Below are 23598 nucleotides of genomic sequence, written 5' to 3' on the forward strand. Positions count from 1 at the left end.
TCAAATATAAATGTAGATAATACAGTGCTGCTGCAAATCAGTGGCAGAAATGATTAAGCGTGTATGCCCTAAGAGATGTCAGTGCGTAAAGTTCGTGCGTAAACGCTTTCCAAAAGTAAAATAAGACTTTGAATCCTACAAAGATTTACAGATTTACAAAGTACTTTCTGCTGCAACATTTTCGGATAGCCGATAGTTGCTCCTTGTGCAGGGTCTTGAAATTATGGTGCATGTTTTCAGAAGCCTATCCAGACTCTCCTCCCATCCTGGGCGCTGCCCTCCATTGGCTGACTCCTTTTCACGCAGATATCCAAGTCATATAAACCTGGGGCCTCACACCTTCACCAGGGTCAAATTTCTTGGTCAAGTCAGAGCTGCCTCGTTTGGAAACGATTTCAAGAAGGAAACGCAAGTGGAGCCCTGCTCATCGCCGACATTTCTTCTGTGGAATTTAAAACGTTTTTCTCGGCCTGGGCTGAAGCCGCGTTCAGAATGAATACGATGTGAAGGCGGTGGTTGTTTTTGTTTGACTTGTTAATAAATCCAGAGGAAGACGTATTTAAATCTTGAATGATTTCTTTTGGCTGCGGATCCCCGAGCAAAGATCGTTTTGGGGCGGCAGCAGAGAGAGGCCGAAGGGAAACACGGCAACGACCATATTTGCAATCCCGCTCAGCATGAACCTCATCGGGGGTTACCAGCATCACCACCACCTGATGCACGAACCCTTCCCTTTCGTCCAGCGGTGTCATCAGGATGCACCGTACTTCCAGAGCTGGGTGGTGAACCACGGCGAAGTGCCCCCTGATTTCCAGATTCAGGCGCCCTACCCAGCTGCGGAGCTGGGAGCGCCCGGAACGACGCACGATGCCCGGCTGGAAGGGCTCCAGGCCGGGATGGGAAAGAGGAGAGCGTCGGGGCCGAAGAAGGAACGCCGGAGGACGGAAAGCATCAACACAGCTTTCGCCGAACTCAGGGAGTGCATCCCCAACGTGCCGGCGGACACAAAACTGTCAAAAATCAAAACTTTACGCCTGGCGACCAGTTACATCGCTTATCTGATGGACGTCCTGGCCAAAGACTCCGGGGAGACGGAGGGCTTTAAGGCCGAAATTAAGAAATTTGAAAACCGGGATTTGAAACGAAAACGGGAGCTGGTAAGTTACGAGTGTCGAAGTGAAATGCAACCCAACCCAAAGCATTTTTCTGGGATTCGGTAACATGTTAGTCAGTGTAAAAGCAGCTGTAGGCCTTAAAATGATGAATGCTTCAGCATGACCTTTCGGATTGAAGTACCGTTAATGTTTAACCTGCAACCAAAGCCTTTATATCGCTTTATAATTATATCATTTTATTTAATCTCATTTTTCCTTCAAATAATTCCCAGTTATGAGTCCCAGTTGAAATATCGGCCAAATTATATTTTAAACTAACCTAACAAACAATAAAAAAAAACAACATTTAACAGTTTGTGCCTGTAAACATTTATGACGTGTTAATTATAGTGAATGCATAATGTTTTCTAACAGTTTCTAATTGTAGATTTAGACTCAGATATTTAGGCTTGAATATGTGCAGGCCTAAAATATTGACATGAATAACAAGCTATTATTAATTATTAATAACAGTTATTATTATTTGTTATTAATTATATAGCTCCTAATCATAGCCGACGAAAAGTAAATGTCCTTTCCTTATTAGATATACAATAAAATGCTGTTTTAGACAAATGATAAAGTCTTTATCGTTTCTATGTATTTAAAAGATTACTAGTCAATATTGGGGTACGTGACAGGCAATGCCTGATGCTCCGACCCAGGAGCTGACTTACTGTCAATTAGTGAAATCCTGTTATGTCATCGCCCTGAATGCGTCACTAAAACCTCCAGTTTTCTTCAGATTACACGAGGACAAACTTAGACTCCAAATCCAGATTTATTTATAAAGCACATCTAAAAACAGAGTGCATCACATGACACAAAGATTGGAATACAGATAAATATGATGTGCGAAAAAGCTCAAATAAAGTAAAAGCAAAGTGGCCCTCAGCTCTCTGTCCTGCTGATTATGTTGTGGTGTTTTGGTCTCCATCCTCATTCTCATCCTCCTCCCCCTCCTCCCACAGACCGACGGCCTGCCGGAGTCCTTAGGAGCCGAGAAGAAGGTGAAAGGCCGGACTGGGTGGCCGCAGCAGGTCTGGGCTCTGGAGCTGAACCAGTGACCTCCACTTCTCAACCCGAAAAAAACTCCTCAGAGACTCTGGATTCAAATCAGATTTAAAATAAAACAAACCACTGAGTGAACCTAAGCACGTCGCTGTGGCCGTGCGGCGATGCGCAAAAAAGAGCGAACTAAAGGACAACACGGGCATAAAAGGTGGAGGGACGGTGGAGAGCTCCAGGAGAGACGTCTTCTTCTCTCGTGCCGTGGTTTCTAAGCCGATTCACAGATCCGATTGTAGGTGTTTGATATTTGTGGTATTTCTGCTTTGTTGATGTTTTCCACCCCTGCGGACCAGATGTCGCGATGGAAGGTGTCAAAAACACATCGGTCTCCCCTTAAATGTGTGTTTACCTGACGTTGTCTTCCCAGTTAAAGGAAATGAAGCAAAAAATAAATAAATTATAAGAAGGTGGAAGAAGTCTTCAGTATGAAGCCATTTAAATTTAGATATGTTTTTTTCAGATCAGAGACACCGGTTTATTTCTCAGTGTTAATAATTTATAGAGTTTTGTTAAACCAGGAAGCAGTTATAAATTTCAGTTTTGTGCGTGTTGGCGTATTTTTTCTTCCTTTTTTCTTAAAAAATTAATATTTCATTTCTTACCCTAAACTTACTGTACTTAATTTACTTAATGCTGACACAAAAACGTGTACAAAATAGGAATAATTTACATGTCAAAAATAAAATTAAAATGTTAACTTTTAAATCATGGATCGAGTAAGTACTAAAAAAAACCGGACGATTTTTATAGATGTCTGGCTTCTAAAGATACAATCAAATAAACGGAAGCCGGAAGAAACACATCATGAAAGGGGGGACACGTTTTTGTTTATCACTGTTCCATCCCGCTGTATTATTTCATTTTCAGGTATTTTCGTCCACAGTAGGTTTTCCCAGCTCAATTTTCTCCCAACAGACCCTCTGTGTGTGTGCGCGTGAACTCTCCGGGCTGTTGTTTCGCGTAGGAATCGTATTGAATTTACTGAATCTACCTCAAATACTCTACACGATGCCACTGTCCGCTGGGAGAAGACACCGACTGTTCAGTTACCGCAACTTTATTCACTCCGTCATGTAAAACTTAAAAAACAAAACAAAATCAAAAGACCCAATAGGATAAAAGTTTATTAATGTGCGCAGTGGTGATGGAAATGTGCATTAGATGTGAAATTATATATATATAGTTCCGTAAATAAATGATTATTTTAAGACACTAGCTGTGTTTGGTGAAAGTGTTTTTTTCCCCATCATGTTTAAAATTATTATCATTATTATTATTATTATTGTTGTTACGTAATTTTTTTTAGCCATGTAGGTGTTGGTCCCGAGTAAGAAAAAAAAAACAACGAAAAACCAAAGAAACCTAAATCTTGATATGGACAATAAAGTTCTTTTTTCGAACAGCAGGAATTTTTTTTTCCTTTATTTAAAATTTAATATTTCTAATTCCTTTTTTAAATTCTTACTTTTACTCATTTTCTTCCCAACTGAGTTTGTTTCACCAACACAAGTTATATGTAGACCCACATCTAAATGATCCATTTGTTAATAGTTTTCTGGTATGTTTTAAATCTACATATAATTTGAAATAACATAAAAAGCGCTATCGTGTTAACCGGATGCTGTTCAACAAATTCATTACTTTGAAAATGTAACGCTGTCCTTATCCCTTAAATAATTTCCACAGGTTGACAGTCTGCTGTTCTCCACAGTTCCCTTCATATTATTTATTTATTTATCATTCTTTTGCAAAAAGCTAAATAAAAGAACAGCGTGAAGTAAGTGTTGTTTCCAAATGTAAGAAAAAAAAAAAATCAATGGACTGCAGTCGCGCTACAGTAGCAACAGTGACGCCTTGTGGTCGATGGGCGTCATTGTAAAAATACAGCATGAGGAAACTGCAACTTTCAACCAAGTAAAAGAAAACTTTTTCTTCATCTTTAAATATAGTGTGGAGGAAAACATGTAGGACAAAGTCAAGGCCTCTGAATCTCCAGTGTATTTCGTTTAAAAAAATAAAAAATAAAAATACAGTGCCAATCTGTTAGAAAGCATTAAATGAAGAGCTCCAATACAGTTTAAACATCAGTCCTAATAAACTTAAAATACTTTGATGCTAAAGTACTATAAGAACTTATCATATAGGATCATACATTAAACCACTGAAGCATAATGTGTATATAACTTTATTTAAAAATATTATCTCCAGCTGTCCAGCGATGCATTACTTACATGTTCTGCTTCCTCTTTAGTGACAGAGCATAATGTATTTCTAGATTGTACTTTTTAAAATAAGTGGCATGGAGTACAAAGTATAATCTTTACATAGAAAACACTTAAAGCACATCGCTGGTTCTATTGTATAATTAGTCTGGTGTTATTGACCTCTGGTCACAACATGTTAAAAGAGCAGAGATGAGGCTTTTTCTTCTTCCTGTACAATACATTTATTTATATTAATAGGAGCAACAAGCAGTCATACTTAAATATGTTTCTTTTTCCTAATACAACAATTAGGTTAACGTGGCATGACCTACACATTAATAAAGATGGATGTTACCTACATGACACTAACAAACCTACAAGCAAAATTTAAAATGTGACACTTAAAAAAGAGAGCGAGGGAGAGAGAAAAGGACAAATCTGACACAAATCGTGCGCACAATTATCCAAAGTGCACGTACGATCCGTGCCTCCGCCACCATAAAAGACAAAGAGGATGTGTCTGTAAAACAGCAAAGATGTCCGTCACCTGGAGGTTGCAGCAGTGCTTTAAAAATTTTTAAATAAACTTATAGGTCGTCAGCAGCGCGTTTGCTTTATCACATTAAGTGTTTTTAAACACATCAACAGGTGGTTAACGGTGGCTAGCAACCCAACAGCTCCCACTCATTTCCCATCACTTCAGGCAGCTTAAAAAAAAAAAAAAAAAAACAGAAGGGGAAAAAAAGGAACTGAACAAAAGTTAAAAAAATTAAACAAAAAGCCAAACGTATTATTTCTTCTGCTTTAAATGTAAATAACTGAGTCTATACAGAGAAAAAACATGTTGCTGTTTGATGCCGTTTTACTGCCAAATGAATCGTGCTGGACTGAAGCAGCAGCAGCAGGTTCACCACTATGAAAAGGTTTGTTTTAAGTTTTTAAAATTTTAAATCTCACCCGCCGATACGGAAGAAGGGCATCCACATGTAACACATATTCAAAATTGTGAATAAAAGAAGAACATTAATTTTTTTCTCCCACTTTCACCAGGCTAACCTGTCAGCCCACTTTGGAGGAATGAAATTAAGAGTAGAGATTTTATCCGCTGTAAACACCGTCGGATGGCAGCACAATACAGCCCGACCATTCATGCGAAACAGCTTTCACTTAATGTGGAAGGAAAAAAGAAAATAGAAATGATATATGCAACCAGACACAACCTTTGAACAACTTGTGGAATTAAGGCTGAACTAAAGCTTACTTAAACTTAAACTGGGTTACAGAAATAAAGAAATCAGCATGTGTATGTTCACAGGTTCAAAAGAAAAAGAAAAAAAAGAAACCACTAACAAATAGAAGACTGAGTCACAACGTATCACATCCTTACTCGGTTCTTCTTCCTTTAATGTTTTACACAACATTTATAATCATTATCTTCACCATTTGCAGCTTTTAAAGAGTGAACCTGAGCCTTAATGTTCTGGATGTGACTTCAGACCAGGGTGGCATTTCTTTTCCAACAGTCACGTATGAAGAAAGAGGGAAAAATCCCACTTATCATCGCATCATTCAGCTCCATCTCGCAGTCCCGTTTGGCACAAGCATTCCTCACTGTGAGCGTGTTTAACAGTCAACTTGGCAAAGAAAACCAAAATTACCAAAAGTTGTTTTGTTATTTTTTTGACTCTTAAGGCAGGATACTGCATTCAGCTGAGTCGCTTGAGTCGGACGCTGTTCTTTTGTACATATAGACACAGTTGTGTTACAGTATGACGACATAAAACTCTGCAGAGTGAGTCCTTGTAATCAGCAGTCTTTATGGTCCTGGCTTTCGTAAATCAGGGAATACCTTGGAGAGGGCCAAGTCAAAAGGGAGAGACTGGATTTCTGTGAAGAGGGCCAAAAAGCCAAAATGAACTCATCTCACCCTGGATTTCTGTTTTGAGTCCTTTAAGGACAACAGCAGTTCGTGTCCTGTTCTCAGAGGGGAGCAGGAGGGTGCAGAGGAGCCGTTACTGAAGTCCAGGTTTTGTCTGTAGCTACAGTTGTTGTTGTTGTGGTTGTAGCTGCCGCTGTGATTGTTGTGGGGGAAGTTTAGTCCAGGGGTTTGCCACCGTCCCCTTTCTGGTCCAAGCGGCTCTTGCTGCTCTTCACCATGTAAATAAAGTAGGTCAGCGTCTCCTTCTCGTTCACTGGAATATTCCGGAAGTGACGGCTCACCGTCTGCAGAAGGGAGAGAAAGAGGGAAGCGGTTAAAAGAAAAGCGATATACATCGTTTGTTTCAGGGTTGGTAAGCGAAAAGACTGAGACTGCATACCTGACTGCTGAAATCTTCCTTCACACCATTAAATTAAATCCCCAGAAAGAAATCTGGATCCAGATTAGTTTGCGATATTTGTAAATGAGAACATGGCGACACGGTTTCTCATTTTTCTGCAATTGTGAAAAATGTAACTTTTCCATATCTCGCACTGGTTTCCCTAGAGCCAGATTTGGAGAAACTTTAAAAGTTGATCACTTCTAAGTTGGCCCCTCCTCTGATATGATGTTTATATGAGTCAGTCACATGATAATGAGCAGCTTTTTTGGGAGTTATTATTTGAGAAATGCTCCATTGTTGTCCAAAAAATGAGAGCGACTTTCATACTTCTTTAAAAAGCAACCCCGTGATTCCTCTTAATCAGCTTTGACTAATAAGTTGTTTAAAACTATGTAAACACACCTCTTACAAACATTGTAGGTGCCCTCTGGACACCTACAATCCTTGCTTTAAGAAGAGTTGGTGCTTTTAACCTCTTCTTGGTTATTCATTTGCACAGAGGGCCAAGTGATGCATCAATCAAAAGCAAATGGAGTTGAATTTATAGCTCAGGGAACAAAAACATTTTACAGAGTGAAAACAACACTACAGTACAAAGCTGGCTCCAGTGAATTTATAATTACTGGAAATAGTCCTTGCGGTGTCTGCACTGAAAGTGTCGATCACCAAAAGCACCGGGCCTAAACTAAACACTGAAAAATAGCCATTTGTGTTCTTTACCTCGACTTTTACAGAGCCAAACATCCTCTGCACAGCCTCTCACATTGCTATGGTTCTCCTGAACACGGCTGAACACAGGACAGCTGTAACTGGTTGTGGGGCTGTTGACTGGTGTTTTATTAATGATGTGGTAGGCTCATTAATAGGAGGGTTTGAATGTGACTAAAAGCCTGGGGAAACATCCAACTTACAGCCCAGTTTGATTTCATTCATTCCCACTGTTAGCCCAACACCACATGCGACCCCAGCTGACCCCATCTCAGGATGACCGGGAGCGCAAAGCACAGAAGGTAATTATAAGGACGAGGGCGGAGCTGGCTGCACCGAGTCCACCTGTCGATTTGGGAAATCAGTCTAACAATTTGCCATTACAGCTGAATGGGAGCGCCAACACTTCCTATATCACAGCAGCATACACTAATGAGAGCAGCTCAGTGATCAACATTCCCAAAGAAAAGAAAAAAAAAAGAAAAATTAGTGAGATGTACTGGATTAAAAAACACAAATCCACTCTCACGGTAGTCTCCCTGATGAAAGAGTTAGGGTACACAACACCCTAAATGAAAAGCAGCATCTGCTGTTACCTCTGCCAGCTGGGCCTTGTTGAGGCCGGGCCTGGTCTGGAGCTTGTAGTGTCGCTTGTAGCGTCTCAACGTGTTCACTTGCAGCTGGAAAAGGTCCACCTGAAATCACCAAGAGAAGCAGGGACTCAGTGAGTGGGTTCAAAGTGATGAGCTTTTTGGGGGGTTTTTTTAATCTTGCTTTCCATGGTTTATGCAAGGCTCCCAGTGGCTTCTGCCTCTTTTTCAGCTTTTAAAGGAGCTGAAACTTTAATGATGCACAGAGAGAAAGTGGGTCAATGCAGCATGAAAATACATGAAAACAAGTAAATCCAGAACAGATTTATTTTTCTTAAAGAAGGAAATTGTGGCAATCCAAACGTGGTCTGAGCTTAGTGCTGCCTTCTCAAATATGGCTGCACTGGGGAACAGAGAAACATCCACTGTGGGGTTTCAAGCAGTTTAAATGTATCATTACAGGCCACGAGGAGTGCTGTTGAGCACAATGAGAGGGGACTAACTGTGAACCCACAGCTCTCATTACACAACCCAAAAGTTAATACAGGATAAATATTACCCATCCACACCAAGAAAGCTCCACCCACACAGTGACATGGAATCAGGTGAGGCAAAGAAAAAGACTTAGGTGTTTTTACTCAGAGAGAAATAACGTTTGTTTAAAGGTTCACTTTAAATCTGCTGCACAAACATTAACGAGCCATATGTAAGCATTTAATTTTGCTTAACAGAAGTGATTCTTTTTTCAATTATAACTTTAAAAAGTTACTATATATTGTATGTGCTTCTGACAAAAAGTAACACATTGTAAACAATATAGTGACATACACAAAGCCACTTGAATCTTAATGAAAACAGTGATACTAATTTGTAGTCACACCATCCAGTCTTATGTGAGTGATTAACACATTCACCTTAGATGGCAATCTTTGGTTTGAGAGACAAACAGAGGCTCAGGGGAGCTAGCATACTCCTGCCAATCCCTTCCACTCTCTAACTGATGCCTAAAAAACTGGGAGTTTATAAACAATATTAAAGGGCTGCCTGCTTGCAAAGCAGGAAGAATTGCTGCAAACACAGAGGGCAATGTTCCTAAAGTATGCAAAGCAACATCTGGATAAACCAGAGTTCTTCTGGAGACGAATGTTGATGTGGATAAATTATAACTGAGGGTTTTTGTTTTTTTTTTTTAAATCAAGCTTAGAATGTTTACGATGTATACATCAGTTCTGCAAAGTCAGTAAAGAAAGTGAAAACTAGTGCAGGGAAATCATCCAAAGCATTCCTCAAAGTTCACCATGGACTGCTTAGAGAAACAAAACAAGCCAAGCTTTTAAACATGAGGTACGTGGAAAACATCGAAAGCAAGGAAAGAAACTTGAATACTTGGACAACAGAGCTTCAGCATCATTATAATGATTAACGTTTCACTCCCTGTTACCTCGGGCACCTCCACATCATGATCTGGGGATTCCCCTCCATCATCGCTGGTCTTCCTCTTCCTCTTGTTGCGAACACTCTGAATGAAATTCTTGTGAAAGTCACAGATGTAGAGATGTCGCACCTGTGGGAACAGACGGGAGAATTCCATTAATGCAAAGCTTTAGGTTCACCAGTCTCACTGGTCATTTCCAGATTGTTTAATACAGTTTTTCAAAATCATTCTCAAGCTTCTGCTTTAATGTCAACCAAAACAACACTTCTGTTTTTGCTGTTCTACTTTAAACCTCTTGTTTGCAGCCACGCAGAAATCATCCAAAATGTGTCACTCAAAACAGGAAGTGTCTCATTAAAGACCTCCACACTGAAACTGTGACTCTACGCTCTGCTCGTCTTCCATGTGTTGTCTCAGCTGAAAGCCTCTAATGCAACAATCCCTGTATCTCTGTGTGATCATAAGCACGTAACTCCTCAAGGCCACACTTTCACTGTATGACGTGTCACTCGAGTCCCTGCATGTCATGAATAAACTAGGAGAGTTAACACACGAACACAAACGAATAGAAGCTCATTCCCTGAGCTGACACGTGGGTGTAACAAATCACCAACATGCCCACGGCCACCACTTTGTAGGAAACACACAGGACACAAACGAGAGTGGACACAATGAGGAGCAAAGCATGCAGAGTGGCTTAATGCAGCAACAACAGACACCTGTACACTCGTGGATATGACACTGCTGTGCATAACGGGGCAAACCTGGGGCCCGTAGGTTCTTCTTAATCTTTTTCAGTGTTGTGGACAAACTGCACAGCAGATCACACAAGGACGCTATGTAAACCTGCCATATGTTTGTGTTATTCAGCAGCTGCTGTAATGCGAACACTATTCATGAGCTGCTCATTCGCCAACTGTTTGAACCAAAGTGTTTCTCAAAGCGTGAGGGAATCTGACTAAAAGGAAGAATATACACAATCTCATTTCTGTAATGAAAATAAAAGAGTTTGCCATTGTTATTACTGGAATTTCGCTTTGATCCAGATTTGCTGTTTTTGTTAATAACTGATAAAACTTTCTCCAGCTTTTAAAGTGGGGCATACTCAAAAGCTTGACTGCGTTCTCTTCAAATGTGCCAATCTGCTGATTTTCTCCGTTTTGTCACTCTGTTAGATAACCCTTTTTTGTTTTGTTTAAAAATGTGGCTCTGGGCTAATGAATGCTTTTGTTTTTGTTCCCAGACACAGTAAACAAAACCAGTGTTTGTGGAACTACAAGGCAGCCTGTCAGCCCCAACAATATTGAGTTTCAGTGGTCTTATTCCCAGACATCTTTGTGCAAAAAATTGACAAAACTGGGGCTGGGAACAGTTGCTGTCTCAAAGTATGAGGCACTTTTACTTTAACATGGACCCTACAATTTTTATTGATTATCCTGGTGCTGTAACAACAATTTCCCAATAATTCCAATAAAGTATCTTCCTATAATGTCTGCTCACTCCGAGTAAAGTGCTGTCTGTTGCTAAATATAAGCAAAATATGAAAAGAGAACTTCTAAGAAAAGTCTCTGCTTCACGTCTCAACAAGTGTCTCTCTCACTGTGGGCTCACACAGACCACGTGATAACTGCTGGCACAATCAGCTGTAATAAATGCGTATCAGACAGCGCGTGCCATTAAATAACTGCCATAAAAGAAGCCAAGTCGCTGCAAAGCTCTTCAGCAGACACACGGTAGCGATGCGGTGTGGAGTTTAACTTTAACAATTGTCGACAGCCGGCATTAAAACTCGACTGTTGCTATAACTGGACTGACATTTAGCAGCTTCCCTGGCAACAGCCATTTTATGAGCAGCGGCGGGGGCGTGTTGGAGAAAACTGTTGCGACGACAGAAAGCTCTGAGTTCGGGACACTGCTATCCCACACGACGCTCAAGTAACGAGCACAGCTAACGTTAGCATGACAGCTAAATCTCTCAGCAAGCAGGACCACCACAGTCTGCTAACTTTACCTCCAGCAGGACCGGAAAGCTCTGTGGTCACAATAACTGACGCTAACCGGCTAACTAGCATTAGCTGACAGCTGTTCAGATTCCACTAACTTTCAGCCACCCCCGCACTCTGTTCAAGACTTTAAAATACGCAATAACATGCTTTGTCTTACACTCTTGTCGATGTCCAGTTTGAGCTTCTTCTGTGATATGCTCTTCTGGATTCTCTTGCTGAAGGAGGCGTTTCCAGCAGACCGGCCGCAGCGTTCTCCGTCCTCGATCAGGCAGCAGCTCTGACCGTAAAACGGCGGAGCAGGCGGTCCGTCGTGGCTATCTTCCTCTGTGCTGAACCCATTCATTCTGTACTTGTGACGATGTGCCTGCTTTAACCTCAACAATTTAAAAAAAAGGAGCGCCAACAAAAAACAAACAGCGTCAGGTGGGACACTTAGTCTCCTGTTCACCCGTTGCCCTTTTATGAAAGACAATTCTGGCAACGTTAGCTAGCGAGCTACCTTGGCTAAGTGGCTACAATGTAAATTTAACAGCCCCTGATGTTTTGATGCCGACTTGTAAGTTATTTAAAAACACGATCGCTGCCATAGGTTGAAGACATATTCGTATATATCTCCGGCAGACTGGCGCCGTCAGTCTCTGCTTACACTGGCTAGCTCCTGTGCTAGCGGTGCAGCAAGGTGGATGAGCTGCCGCTGATGCAGGAATTCCTTCGGTGAGAGCGCCGCAGTTCGTCCCTGTAACCAGCCGTCGCTTCTGCGCGTACGACAACAACTCCGAGCTATAAAATCACTGGCGGCTACAGCTTTCTAACCAACTTTGACTAAATTACACATTTAACGACGTGCACCTCTAACGATTACGGCACTCTTTCGAGGAGATCCTACAATGGAACATGCTCTGTCTATGGGGCGGAAGTTCCCATACTGAGCGCCCATTGGCTCATTTCGTACAAAGGCGGGCTTAATGTACAAAAAGTGACATTTCCATTGGCTCTGACCAACTTCAATTTTGCAGCCCAGTTCTTCCTGTATCGTTCGGCGTCAGATGTTTTCTACTATGAATCGGAGTTAAAGGTGGCGTTGCTGCCAGTTAAAGGGGCTTTTGACGACACGTCACACTTTCGAAATCAGTTTTTCTTTCGTAATGTTAAAGTTTTATTGATTTTTGACGAGTCACCACTTCTATCACACGAAGTAAGTGTATGCGAAATTGAAGGGGGAACCCCACTTTCGTTAAGTCTGGCTTTGAATCGTTTGCGTTCTTTGGATTCGTGATACGAAGGAGACATTGTTACTAATTTGCATATCGTCACAGTTACTCGTTTACCTCTTCAAACAAACCATCAAAGGTCAATATTAAAAGACTGGTTTGTAGCGGCGTGCTCTCGGGAGCTTAAACAGCATTTAAGCTACATGAGGACAGAGTGAGGACAGAATTGTTCGCATCAACACGGTGCAGTTCCACATTTGACCGCTGGAGGGAGACAAAACCTCACAAATGAATAAAAACCTGAGGAACAACAGACTCCTTCACATGCCGTGCCTTGATTTGGACTACATAGGCCAAAGGTTTTGACTGCTCATCATTCATCATTTTGGTAACATCTCAAGTAATATAACTCCGACTTGACTGTCAAGGATATAAAGCCATTTTAGTGACTAAAAATGTTGGGTTTTATAGTTCAATGGGCAATGGTGTTTTCTTTATTTCTAGCCATCCATTTTTCTTCGTGGGGTACTGGAGCCTAACCCTGCTGTCACAGGGTGAAAGCCAAGGTACACCCTGGAGAGGTCGCCAGTCTGTCACAGGGCTAACACAGAGAGTCAGGCGTTCACGTTCATATTCAGATCTATTTAGAATCACCAATTAATCTAACCTATTCAGCCAAACCACATACATGTTTGTATGGAAAGAGGCTGGAGTAACTGGTGATGACACATGCAAATACTTGAAAGGCCCCAGCTGACAGGTGAATTGCAGCCCACAATTTTTTTTTGCTGTGAGGCATCAGTGCTGCCCACCATTCTTTATCTGTAACTGATATCCTTAAATGTTCAAATGCAATTCATTGTGGTTTTCTTTTTCAAAAAGGGGTTGTGTCAAGCGTGGGCTAGTTTCAATTCAGCTTTATTTATATAGTACCAAATCACAGCAACAGTCACTTCAAGTTACTTTCTAAGGTATACTGACTTTTTGTTCAAGTACAGGTCATTCCCAGATCCTAACTTTATCCTAACTTTTAATCCAACTCTGTCATGACATCTGTTGTGCCATATTGCCATCATTTTCCAAATGCCACACCACATTTTGGACTGTAAAGTCCATTGTTATCTTCAATTAAAAGCTGAAAATTACTGAAAAAAAATGTTGTTCAGATTCTGCTCTTAACCTACTTATGTCACAAGATCATAACATGGTTATTACGCTTCATCCATATGTAACTGCTGATCAGTGCTGTTGGCTGTACCTAGGTCTAGGTTAAAGACAAGAAGTGAGGTTGTGTCTTCCAAGTTGTTGAATTCTCTTCAATTGGACTGAACATCTGTGGACGCTGCTGATACCTTAAAAAAGAAGCTTAGCTCCCCCCTGTGCAGGATTGTCTTTAATAAGTTTTATCCATTTATATTGTTTCAGTTGTGGCACATTATGACTATTGCTTTAGATAAGAGCTATAAAAGCACATTTTACTTACAATTACACAATGAAATGTCAGCATAAGTGTGTAGTTATATTTTCTAATATTATTCTTGTAGAAACGACTTGGATATGTTTGACAGTAGATTAAATTGTGCTTAAGGCAACTGCAGAGCAAGAAGAAATTCAGATTCTTTAGCAAAAAGAAGAAGCAAAATCAGTTGTACTCATTCACTAAAAGGGAAAACCATTATTCAGCAGGAAAAAAAACTTTATTCAGCCTTATATTAGTATTTTATAATGTGTTATTGCATTATTGATTCTGTTTTAATATTATAGTCACCGGTGCAAATTAGATACGTTCCTCTAGGAATTTATCAGAATCAGAATCAGAAAGGGTTTTATTGCCAAATGTTGAGCAGGTTTACAACATTAGGAAATTGCTGCGGTGCTTCAGTGGAAACATACTGTCATAAATTACGCTTAAATAGACATGAAAATAAAAATAAGAATAAGAATTAAAAGTGCTAAGTAGATAGATAGATATATACATGATATATACATGAGTGCAGGTGGTGATCAGTGCCAAACATGGAATGATGCAGTGACACAGCGTAGGGTCATGTGTTAGTGGTGGGAACAGTCATATGGTTATTGTTCATGTGTCCAACAGCAGAGGGGAAGAAACTGTTCTTATGGCGAGAGGTTCTGGTGCGAATGGACCGGAGCCTCCTGCCTGAGGGGAGCAGGTCAAACAGACTGTGTCCAGGGTGAGAAGGGTCAGCTGAGATCTGAGCTGCACGCCCCAGTGGCCTGGAGGTGTACAGGTCCTGCAGAGATGGGAGTCTGCAGCCAATCACCTTCTCAGCAGAGCGCACAACACGCTGCAGTCTCTGTTTGTCCCTGATAGTGGCTCCAGCGTACCACACGGTGATGGAGGAGGTGAGGATGGACTCGATAATTGCAGTGTAGAATTGCATCATCGTCCGTGTTGGCAGGTTGAATTTCTTCAGCTGCCTCAGGAAGTACATCCTCTGCTGGGCTTTCTTAATGACGGAGGTGATGGTGGGCTCCCACTTCAGGTCCTGGGTGATGGTGGTACCCAGGAAGCGGAATGAGTCCACAGAGGTGATGGGGGTGTCAGACAGGATGATGGGGGGGAGTGGAGCTGTGTGCTTCCTGAAGTCCACAATAATCTCCACTGTCTTCTGGGCATTCAGCACCAGGTTGTTGTGGCTGCACCAGGACACCAGACGTTCAACCTCCCTCCTGTAGGCAGACTCATCCCCGTCCGAGATGAGTCCAATAACGGTGGTGTCATCTGCAAACTTGATTAAGATAAGATAAGATAAGATAAGATAACCTTTATTAGTCCCACACGTGGGAAATTTGTTTTGTCACAGCAGGAAGTGGACAGTGCAAAAGTTATGACGCAAAAATTAGAATACAATAAGAATAAATACAGTACACAGTACAGTACAGATTAGCTTGACAGACTGGTGGGTGGAGGTGCAGCAGTTGGTGTACAGGGAGAAGAGCAGAGGAGAAAGAACACAGCCCTGAGGGGAGCCGGTGCTGATGGTCCGGGAGTCCGAGACATTCTTTCCCAGCCTCACATGCTGCTTCCTGTCCGTCAGGAAGTCAGTGATCCACCGGCAGATGGGATCAGGCACATTCATCTGGGAAAGCTTGTCTTGGAGATGGTCTGGAAGGATGGTGTTGAAGGCAGAGCTGAAGTCCACAAACAGGATCCTGGCGTAGGTTCCTGGGGAGTCCAGATGCTGCAGGATGAAGTGTAGGGCCATGTTGATGGCGTCGTCTACAGACCTGTTGGCTCTGTATGCAAACTGCAGGGGGTCCAGGAGGGGGGCCGTGAGGGTCTTGAGATAGGAGAGAACCAGGCGCTCAAATGACTTCGTGACCACAGATGTCAGAGCCTCTGCTCTGTAGTCATTTAGTCCAGTGATCCTAGGTTTCTTGGGGACAGGGATTATGGTAGAGGACTTGAAGCAGGCAGGCACATGACATGCCTGCAGTGAGGAGTTGAAAATGCCAGAAAACACTGGGGCCAGCTCGTTTGCACAGTGTCTGAGGGTGGCAGGAGACACACCGTCTGGGCCGGGAGCTTTTCGAGCATTCAGACTCTTAAACTGCTTCCTCACACCTGCTTCATGAATATGAAGAGTTGTGGTGGGAGGAGGTGGTGTGAAATCCTCTTTTGTGTGGGGTGAGGAGGGGGGTGTTGTAGGTGAAGTGTTTGAAGGTGGTGATGGCTCTATGGAGAGGGGAGAGGTGGGGGAATGAGTGTCCAAAGTGTCTCTATTGTTGGGGCCGTTGGAGGTGTGAAGGCTGCCTGATGGCTCGTCAAAACGGCAGTAGAAGTCGTTAAGGGTGTTGGCCAAGAGCAAGTCGTCAGTGGAGTGGGGGGTTTTAGGCTTGTAGTTGGTGATATTCCTAAAACCTTTCCACACAGAGGCCGAGTCATTCTCTGAGATCTGCTGCTGCATCTTCTCAGAGTGCTGGTGTTTAGCAATGTCCACTTCTTTAGTGAACCTGTACTTGGCCTCTCTGTAGCAGTCCCTGTCTCCGCTTCTGAACGCCTTTCTCTTTTCCAGCCACAGCTTTTTGAGTTTAGGAGTAAACCAGGGTTTGTCATTGTTATAACTCACCCTGGTGTGTGATGGCACAATGCTGTCCTCACAGAAGTGGATATAGGAGGTGACAGTGTCCGTAAACTCGTCCAAGCTGTTAGAAGCAGCCTTCATTGTGTCCCAGTCTGTAGACTCCAAACACGTGCGAAGCTCCTCCACAGCCTCGTTGCTCCAGTTTTTTGGTCCTCACGACAGGTTTGGAGAGCTTCAGCCTCTGTCTGTACGCGGGGATTAGGTGGATCATAACGTGGTCAGAAAGTCCGAGTGAAGCGCGGGGCACCGCATGATAGGCCCCGCTGATCGTGCTGTAACAGTGGTCTAATGTCCTCTCCTCTCTGGTCGGGCATGCTTGTATTTGGGAAGCTCATGGCTCAGATTGGCTTTGTTAAAGTCCCCAAGAGCAATGATGAGAGAGTTCGGGAATGTCCGCTCCATGTGCAGTATCTGCTCCGCGAGTGCGCACTGAGCTGCCTGCGCATCCGCATCTGGCGGGATGTAAACAGCGGCCAGGATGAATGAAGCAAACTCCCACGGAGAATAAAACGGTTTGCAGTGAATAAAAAGGTATTCCAGAGAGGAAGGGCAGTGCTTGAGCAATCACTGTTACATCTGTGCACCAGCCACTATTAATGTAGATGCAGACACCTCCACCTTTGGTCTTACCAGAGAGAGAGGCCTGCCGGTCCGCGCGCAGCAGATGAAAGCCATCCAGCTTGAGCGCGCTGTCCGGGATGTCCTCACAGAGCCATGACTCCGTAAAACATAAGACACAGGAGGAGGCAAAGTCTCTGTTCATGCTTCTCATCGGGGCCAGCTCGTCTATCTTATTCCTGAGTGAGCGTACATTGGAAAGGAAGATCCCAGGAAGAGCAGTTCGCAGTCCGCGTCTCCTCAGACGCACGAGTGCGCCGGCTCGCTTACCTCTCTTTCGGCGTCTCACTTTCCTGATCAGAGTCTGCAGTAAATCTGCCGCAGATGCGACAAATATTGGAAGTAAATCCACAGGTGTTGTAGTCCTGTAGTTAAGAAGCTCTTCTCTGGTGTAAGAATATCCAGAGGAGTGCCCAGACACAGAAGTTATGCACAAAAACAAAACAGAAGTAACGTACTGAAGCACCAGGGCATCCATACGCGGCGCCATGGATATATATGTATACATATATACATACATACACAAGAACTTTACTTACCTGCACAGAGCCTCTGATCACAACCTTATTCATCACCTTCAGGTTAAACTGGAACAACAACCATGAGCCAGACCTTGCTACCAACAAGAGCTGCAGACCTGACTAATGGTGCTGTAGCTGAGCGTGGACAAATAACTGCAGCTGGTTCCCAAAATGATAACAGGCTGGGCTGGCCACACTGGGAGCTGTTAATGCTGTAAATGTGAATCTGTTTGTACTCTGTTGCTTTGCTGATGATGTTCTTTGTTGTCATATGTCTAATGTGATATTTACTCTCATGTGCAAACATCCCGCATGAAGAGGTAGGAAATGACTGAGAGAAGGGGTGCCATATCTAAAATATGAAAAGGATTAAAAACAACTGAATTTCCTCTTTTGTTAGAAAAGCGGCAGATGACAGAGCGCCAAAACATTAGCAGCTTTTTCACTTTGCAACTTAGAGGTTTATATCATCAGGGAACTGGCTCTCGGAGGCAATAACATGTAAAGTGGTCTCTCTATCCAAGCCGGTGTGACAAGTTGAGCGTTATATGACATCCCATGAGACGCGTGAAAGTGGGCACGCCGTGGAGCAGCGTTCAGTGAATAACTACTGCCTAAAAGCCATCCCAGCTTTGACAGATGAAATGATTATGAAGTAGATGTGCTAGTTTGATTATGAAGTTAAGATTATGATTATGAAGTTAAGATTTTGTGTGTGTTATAACACCATCAGTCACAGAGATGATTAAAGCCATTAAAGAAGAAAAAAAAGCACGGTAAGAGAGGCAAAACACAAAAGCTCAGGGCCGGGGAAGATACCCAGCAATTTATTTAGAGAGGAGATGATTATGGTTTGAATGAGTCACTTCTCCTTGAGTTAAGCAAATACAGGGATTACAAAGAAAGAGAAAAATCTGTGCCAAATCCATTCAGGATTTGGAGTTGGAAGTAGGTAAAGTTTGATATACAGACTGAAAGGTATTACCAAAGAGTTCAGTAAAGATCGGGTAAATTAAAACATCTGTCTTTAAAAGCAAAAAAATAGTTTTTTTCAAGTGCTGTTTGAAGATGGAGGAAACTAGCACATCTACTCAGATTTTTCAATATCACTGTAGGTGCAAGGGCAAATTTCAAAACTCTTTTTAAACATCTATCAAAGAAGATTGGATTTTATCGATTCCACAAGAAGGAAAATTAATGCTGCTGACATCCACAAGCCATCTATAAATGTCAAATATGCTTACACCCCGACATCTATTTACTTTAATATCGGCTCAGCCTCATAACAAAATGTGAAACAGGCACAAAAAGACATATTTACTTTGGTTGTGCACAGAAACACGAGCTTCTGCTTTTTGTTTTTGCCTAGATTTAACAAGTAGCTTTATTTTATTGAACCCCAACCCCAGCTACAGCTGCTTAGCAGATCTGCATGTTGTAATGCCACTAGAGGACAGTGTCAAAAATATGTGGAAAGTCAGTTATGTGGGCTACTTTTGTTTGTGTTTGTGCTATTGCTGCTCCTTTAGGTTAGTAAAAGGCAAAAATGATAACATACAAAGAATTTCTTTGTAATGAAGCGAAACAGTGGAAATCTCCCACTGCAGCCACTCGATGCTTCTCATCTGTGCTTCTTCAGGTGTTTGTCTTTTCAGCCAATCAGCATTCTACCAAGTCAAACAGATCTACATTGCTACACAGATTGCTACAAAGGATACAAATGCATTACCAGTAGTATTGATGAATAAACCCAACCAGACAGCAAGTGTAAATACCATGACATATTAGTACTGTCATTTCTTGTTTACTGTTACTACAGCTAATATTAGCAAAGAAAGTAGCATCAAGCTGCACAGGGATAAATTTGCTCACTGTGATTCACTTTGGGATCTGCCTACTTCAAGTCAGTAGTGGGGTTTTTTTTCTTGTTCTTTGCTCATAATCACTTGAAGTCTCCAAATGTGCTTGACTTTCTATGGTCTCAGGTCAGTGTTGCTGCAAATCGCTTCCTTTGAGGATGGAGCTTTACTCCCAGGACTAGTGTTTCTAGTAAATCAAGACCAATAAATTGTATTTATCAAGTTATTAAGTTCTGTATGGCATGCTAATGTCTATTGTAGACAGTGCTGTAAAATTATCACCATGAATCCAGGTTGTTTCTGATTTAACCTTGATGAAAGCAATGTCAAAAGAAAACTATGGAAGGACAAGCTGTTTTACTCTGCCCTGTAATAACTAATCTTTAGTCCATATGTGGACACAGTAATGAAGAGAAATAAATGAAGAGAGAATGCATTTGCTTTCTCCTAATGTGGTCTTTAATGCTCTATTAATTTCAAAGTACTACATAAAACACTAAATTAAATTAATTATATACAAAATAAAAAAAAATTGAGGGAGACACTGAAAACTCGTCAGATCTCATTGGCTCAATGTGAAAGAAATCATGCTGAACATCTATGCTGGTATGGACTGGGTAATGTGTTCAGTTTGTATGGCCGCCATATATGATGTTCCCAATGAATGATGGATGTTTTCCAGGGGGATTTCTTCCCAGATCTGGACCAGGGAATCACTGAGTTCCTGGACAGTCTGAAGTGCAGCCTGCAGTGTTGGATGGGCCAAAACATAATGTCCCAGATATAACCCAGATATATGTTCTATTGGATTTAAGTCAAGGCAAGCATGGGGACCAGTCAGTGGTATAAATTCCTTTATCCAAAAAGTCATAATGAATGACAGACAGCATAACATTCTTAATGGCTTCTCCAAACCCTTTCACGTCTGTGACACATGCTCAGGTTGAACCTGCTCTTATCTGTGAAAAGCACAGGACACCAGTGGTGGATCTGCCTATTCTGGTATTCTAGGGCAAATGCCAATTTTCTATCTTGGCTCTCAGCGAAGGTGGTCGCACTTTTTTCCTCTTCTCCTTACCCTTTATGTCCTTGTCTTGTCTCGTGTGCATTACTTTCCCTGGAACAGTCTCTCGCTGTCGTTCTCTAAAACCTAAACGAGAATTATGGATTTGATCAACTGGTCTCTGAATGCTATTGACACCCTCTTCTCAACGAGAAGTCTGGGCTTGGGAGAGCCTGAGTGCCCTGGAGGGACTTTCCCTGCCGGATACACGATGGACGGGTGGCAGACATGGAGGGTCGTGTGCCTGGCGGGACTGTCGATCGAGGACGCTGAAGATATCTATCTATTCGGAACCGTGATAACAGGGTTCTTGCTGATCGGAGTTGGCTTAGCCCTGGTTTATCGGAGAAATAAGAGAGCGGAACCGGCTGTTCAAACCCCCCCCCCAAGGCTGCCCGCTGGAATCAAAGCGATGGTACGAGGCACGACCTGTCACAACGAACGCAGCATGGTTAACACCTTGGAGACGCTTACAGCTGCTGTGAAGGCTCAAAATAACACCATTGAGCGTATGAGGGGATACATCAGAGAGAGGCCTGCTCAAAATGAGACCCTTGAGCGACAGTTGGAACACATCGCGGAACGGATCACTGCAGTTGTGAGGTCTCAGAATCAAAAGAATGACAACACCACGGAACGGAAGTTTGATACCATCATGGGGAGGCTCGCGGCTCTCCAACGGGAGATTGAGAGACCAGCGTCAGAGTGTTAAAGAGCAGCCTGAAAATTCTCCTGGGCTGCTCGCATGGAAATTTACAAAATCAATATCGAAATTGCGGACCCCCATCACGGCGCCAGCTGCAGGCCCAAGGCTGGAGCCTTGGGCCTGACTGTGTTATGGCTGTTCTTCCCATCCCATGCAAGGACACCTGGATTGGCTGGAGGACTGTTTACTTAGCCTGATAGGGTGAAGGACACTGTCTCAGCTGAACTATGGACACGCACACACACACACTTACACTGATAAGCACTCACTCATCCCCCTTCCCCTTCCAACACCTTCGATGCTTACCTGTCCCATGATGTGGACGTCGGGTCAGCTGGCGGCGCAGTCGAAAGATTGCAGCAGTTCCCAGATCAGATGTACACACTGTGTTTATTGTGTTATGATATCCCCTACCCAACCCTGTGGCTTGTCATGTCTTTCACTATGTGGTGATGTGTCCATTCTTATGGTCTTTTATTTGGTGCAGAGGAGTTTTTTTGTTTCCTGCTCTCGTGCTGTCCTGCAATGGAAGCGCAGCATGAGTGGGGGTCTCTTTTTTTCCTCTTGTACCATCCCGTTGTTGTGTATATTTCAGTGTTTTTTTTCCTTCTGTAACGCTGCCAATCTCCGACTTGTAACCCCATGTGATGTCTGTGTTATGTGTGTAATGTCGGGGGGGGGGGGGGTCCCATTTTCGCTGCAGGGCAACCTGCTTGCGACAAATAAAGCTTGATGATACTGATACTGATACTGAATTGGACCCAATGGTACTGGCCAGTCAGCACAAGGCCCACTAGAGTCTGTTTCTTAGTCAGAGAGTGTAGGTCACTGTCGGTCATTTTCTTGGTGTCTACCAGTACTTAACCTGTTCCTCTTTGAACAAAGGTGCAGATACCAGTAATTCAGATAAGTTAAGAGTGTTCTATGGCCCTCTCCTAGAGAAATTGTCTCCTGGAACCTCCCCCATGCTCTTAAGGTTGTGCTCCAAGACACAGCAAACCATCTGGCAAATGCAGATACAGATGTGCTATCCTGGAGAAGTTGGACTACCTGTGCAACCTCGGTAGGGTCCAAGTATCACCTCATGCTACCAGCAGTGACACTGATTCTAGCCAAATGGAAAACTAGTGAAAAGTCAGAAAAGATAAAGAAGGAAACAAATTTCAGTGTCCTCCACCTGTTTTTTTTGTTGCCCCTCTACTGCACCTGTTGTTAATTTCATTAACGCCAAAGCAGCTTAAACTAATTAACAACCCTGTCTGCTACTTAAATGACCAGATCAGTATCCCAGAAGTTTAATCGACTTCATCTTATACCCTGATTAAAACGTGTTCCTTTAATTTTTTGGAGCAGTGTATTTCTGTTCCTATTCCTGAACTGCGTAGACAGTTTTGAAAGAGCATTACGAAACCTCATACTGTATGAAAGGAGAACACAGATCAGTAGATTACATGACTGCTTCACCAATTTTGCTGCTAATGCATGACCTGTTATCAAATCAAACATGCTCTTAGGGGTATTGGGAACTGCAAGATTTACATATGATTGAATTATTCAATTAAGATTATCCTACAGATAATACAGTGTTTATGCCTCAGGTGCTCTTCTGGATGTTTTTGTCACAAAGATTTATATTTCTTTCTCCGGTGTCTGCTATGGAGCGGTGAATGGACAACATAAATCATTTGAACTACATCACGTTGGGAAAAGCAGGTTCCTTCAGGTGGTAACAGGTTGCTGACAAAATGAACAAATGGGCAAGTTGTTGGCACAATTTTGAACAATCTTGGTTTTCATTCAGGCTCAAGGTTTTATCTGTCTGTTGCTCTTCACTCATCCGCTTGTATTTGGGGGGAAAAAATCCAACCAGTCAGTGGTGACTCACAGAAACACCTTCCTGAGTCAGATGTTCTCTCAGAGCAGCTGCAGTCATATCTCACTCTTGTGGCTACAGGAGGGTAAATTATTTAAATCGGAAAAAGATTGGAAAAAAGGTGCATTTTCTCTCCTCATATTTTCTAA

General features: G+C 42.5%; 3 protein-coding genes across 4 annotated transcripts; 2 read left to right on the top strand and 1 right to left on the bottom strand.

Annotated features, from left to right (window-relative positions):
• Positions 1 to 333: 333 nt before the first annotated feature.
• On the top strand, positions 334 to 3440 carry LOC146566246 (heart- and neural crest derivatives-expressed protein 1-like). The gene is made up of 2 exons (XM_085289847.1): positions 334 to 1157; positions 2126 to 3440. Exons 1-2 carry the CDS (start codon positions 678 to 680, stop codon positions 2219 to 2221), a joined length of 576 nt encoding a protein of 191 aa, XP_085145973.1. The 5' UTR covers positions 334 to 677; the 3' UTR covers positions 2222 to 3440.
• Positions 3441 to 4394: 954 nt separating this feature from the next.
• On the bottom strand, positions 4395 to 12412 carry sap30l (sap30-like). Its single transcript, XM_085289849.1, has 4 exons — positions 11647 to 12412; positions 9490 to 9612; positions 8055 to 8153; positions 4395 to 6652 (listed from the first exon to the last, which is right to left on the bottom strand). Exons 1-4 carry the CDS (start codon positions 11830 to 11832, stop codon positions 6524 to 6526), a joined length of 537 nt encoding a protein of 178 aa, XP_085145975.1. The 5' UTR covers positions 11833 to 12412; the 3' UTR covers positions 4395 to 6523.
• On the top strand, positions 12359 to 22272 carry LOC146566248 (uncharacterized). 2 transcript variants are annotated; one of them, XM_085289845.1, is made up of 2 exons: positions 12359 to 13088; positions 20490 to 22272. In XM_085289845.1, the coding sequence occupies exon 2, from the start codon at positions 20971 to 20973 to the stop codon at positions 21580 to 21582; it is 612 nt and encodes a 203-aa protein (XP_085145971.1). In that variant the 5' UTR covers positions 12359 to 13088; positions 20490 to 20970; the 3' UTR covers positions 21583 to 22272. The 2 variants fall into 2 exon arrangements, with proteins under 2 accessions (XP_085145971.1, XP_085145972.1); XM_085289846.1 differs by having other exon boundaries at positions 12359 to 12684; positions 20934 to 22272.
• Positions 22273 to 23598: the final 1326 nt, after the last annotated feature.

Source organism: Mchenga conophoros, linkage group LG10 (genome assembly GCF_057382185.1).
Source record: "Mchenga conophoros isolate Kocher_MC1m ecotype Shallow Benthic linkage group LG10, M_conophoros_male_GT1.1, whole genome shotgun sequence".
Lineage (NCBI taxonomy): Eukaryota > Metazoa > Chordata > Actinopteri > Cichliformes > Cichlidae > Mchenga > Mchenga conophoros.

Coding starts and splice junctions, on each gene's coding strand:
- LOC146566246 (XM_085289847.1), top strand. CDS start 678: ATGAACCTCATCGGGGGTTACCAGCATCACCACCACCTGATGCACGAA. Junction 1,158..2,125: donor TGAAACGAAAACGGGAGCTG/GTAAGTTACGAG, acceptor CTCCTCCCACAG/ACCGACGGCCTGCCGGAGTC.
- sap30l (XM_085289849.1), bottom strand. CDS start 11,832: ATGAATGGGTTCAGCACAGAGGAAGATAGCCACGACGGACCGCCTGCT. Junction 9,613..11,646: donor AACTGGACATCGACAAGAGT/GTAAGACAAAGC, acceptor CTGTTCCCACAG/GTGCGACATCTCTACATCTG. Junction 8,154..9,489: donor ATGATGTGGAGGTGCCCGAG/GTAACAGGGAGT, acceptor TGGTGATTTCAG/GTGGACCTTTTCCAGCTGCA.
- LOC146566248 (XM_085289845.1), top strand. CDS start 20,971: ATGGATTTGATCAACTGGTCTCTGAATGCTATTGACACCCTCTTCTCA.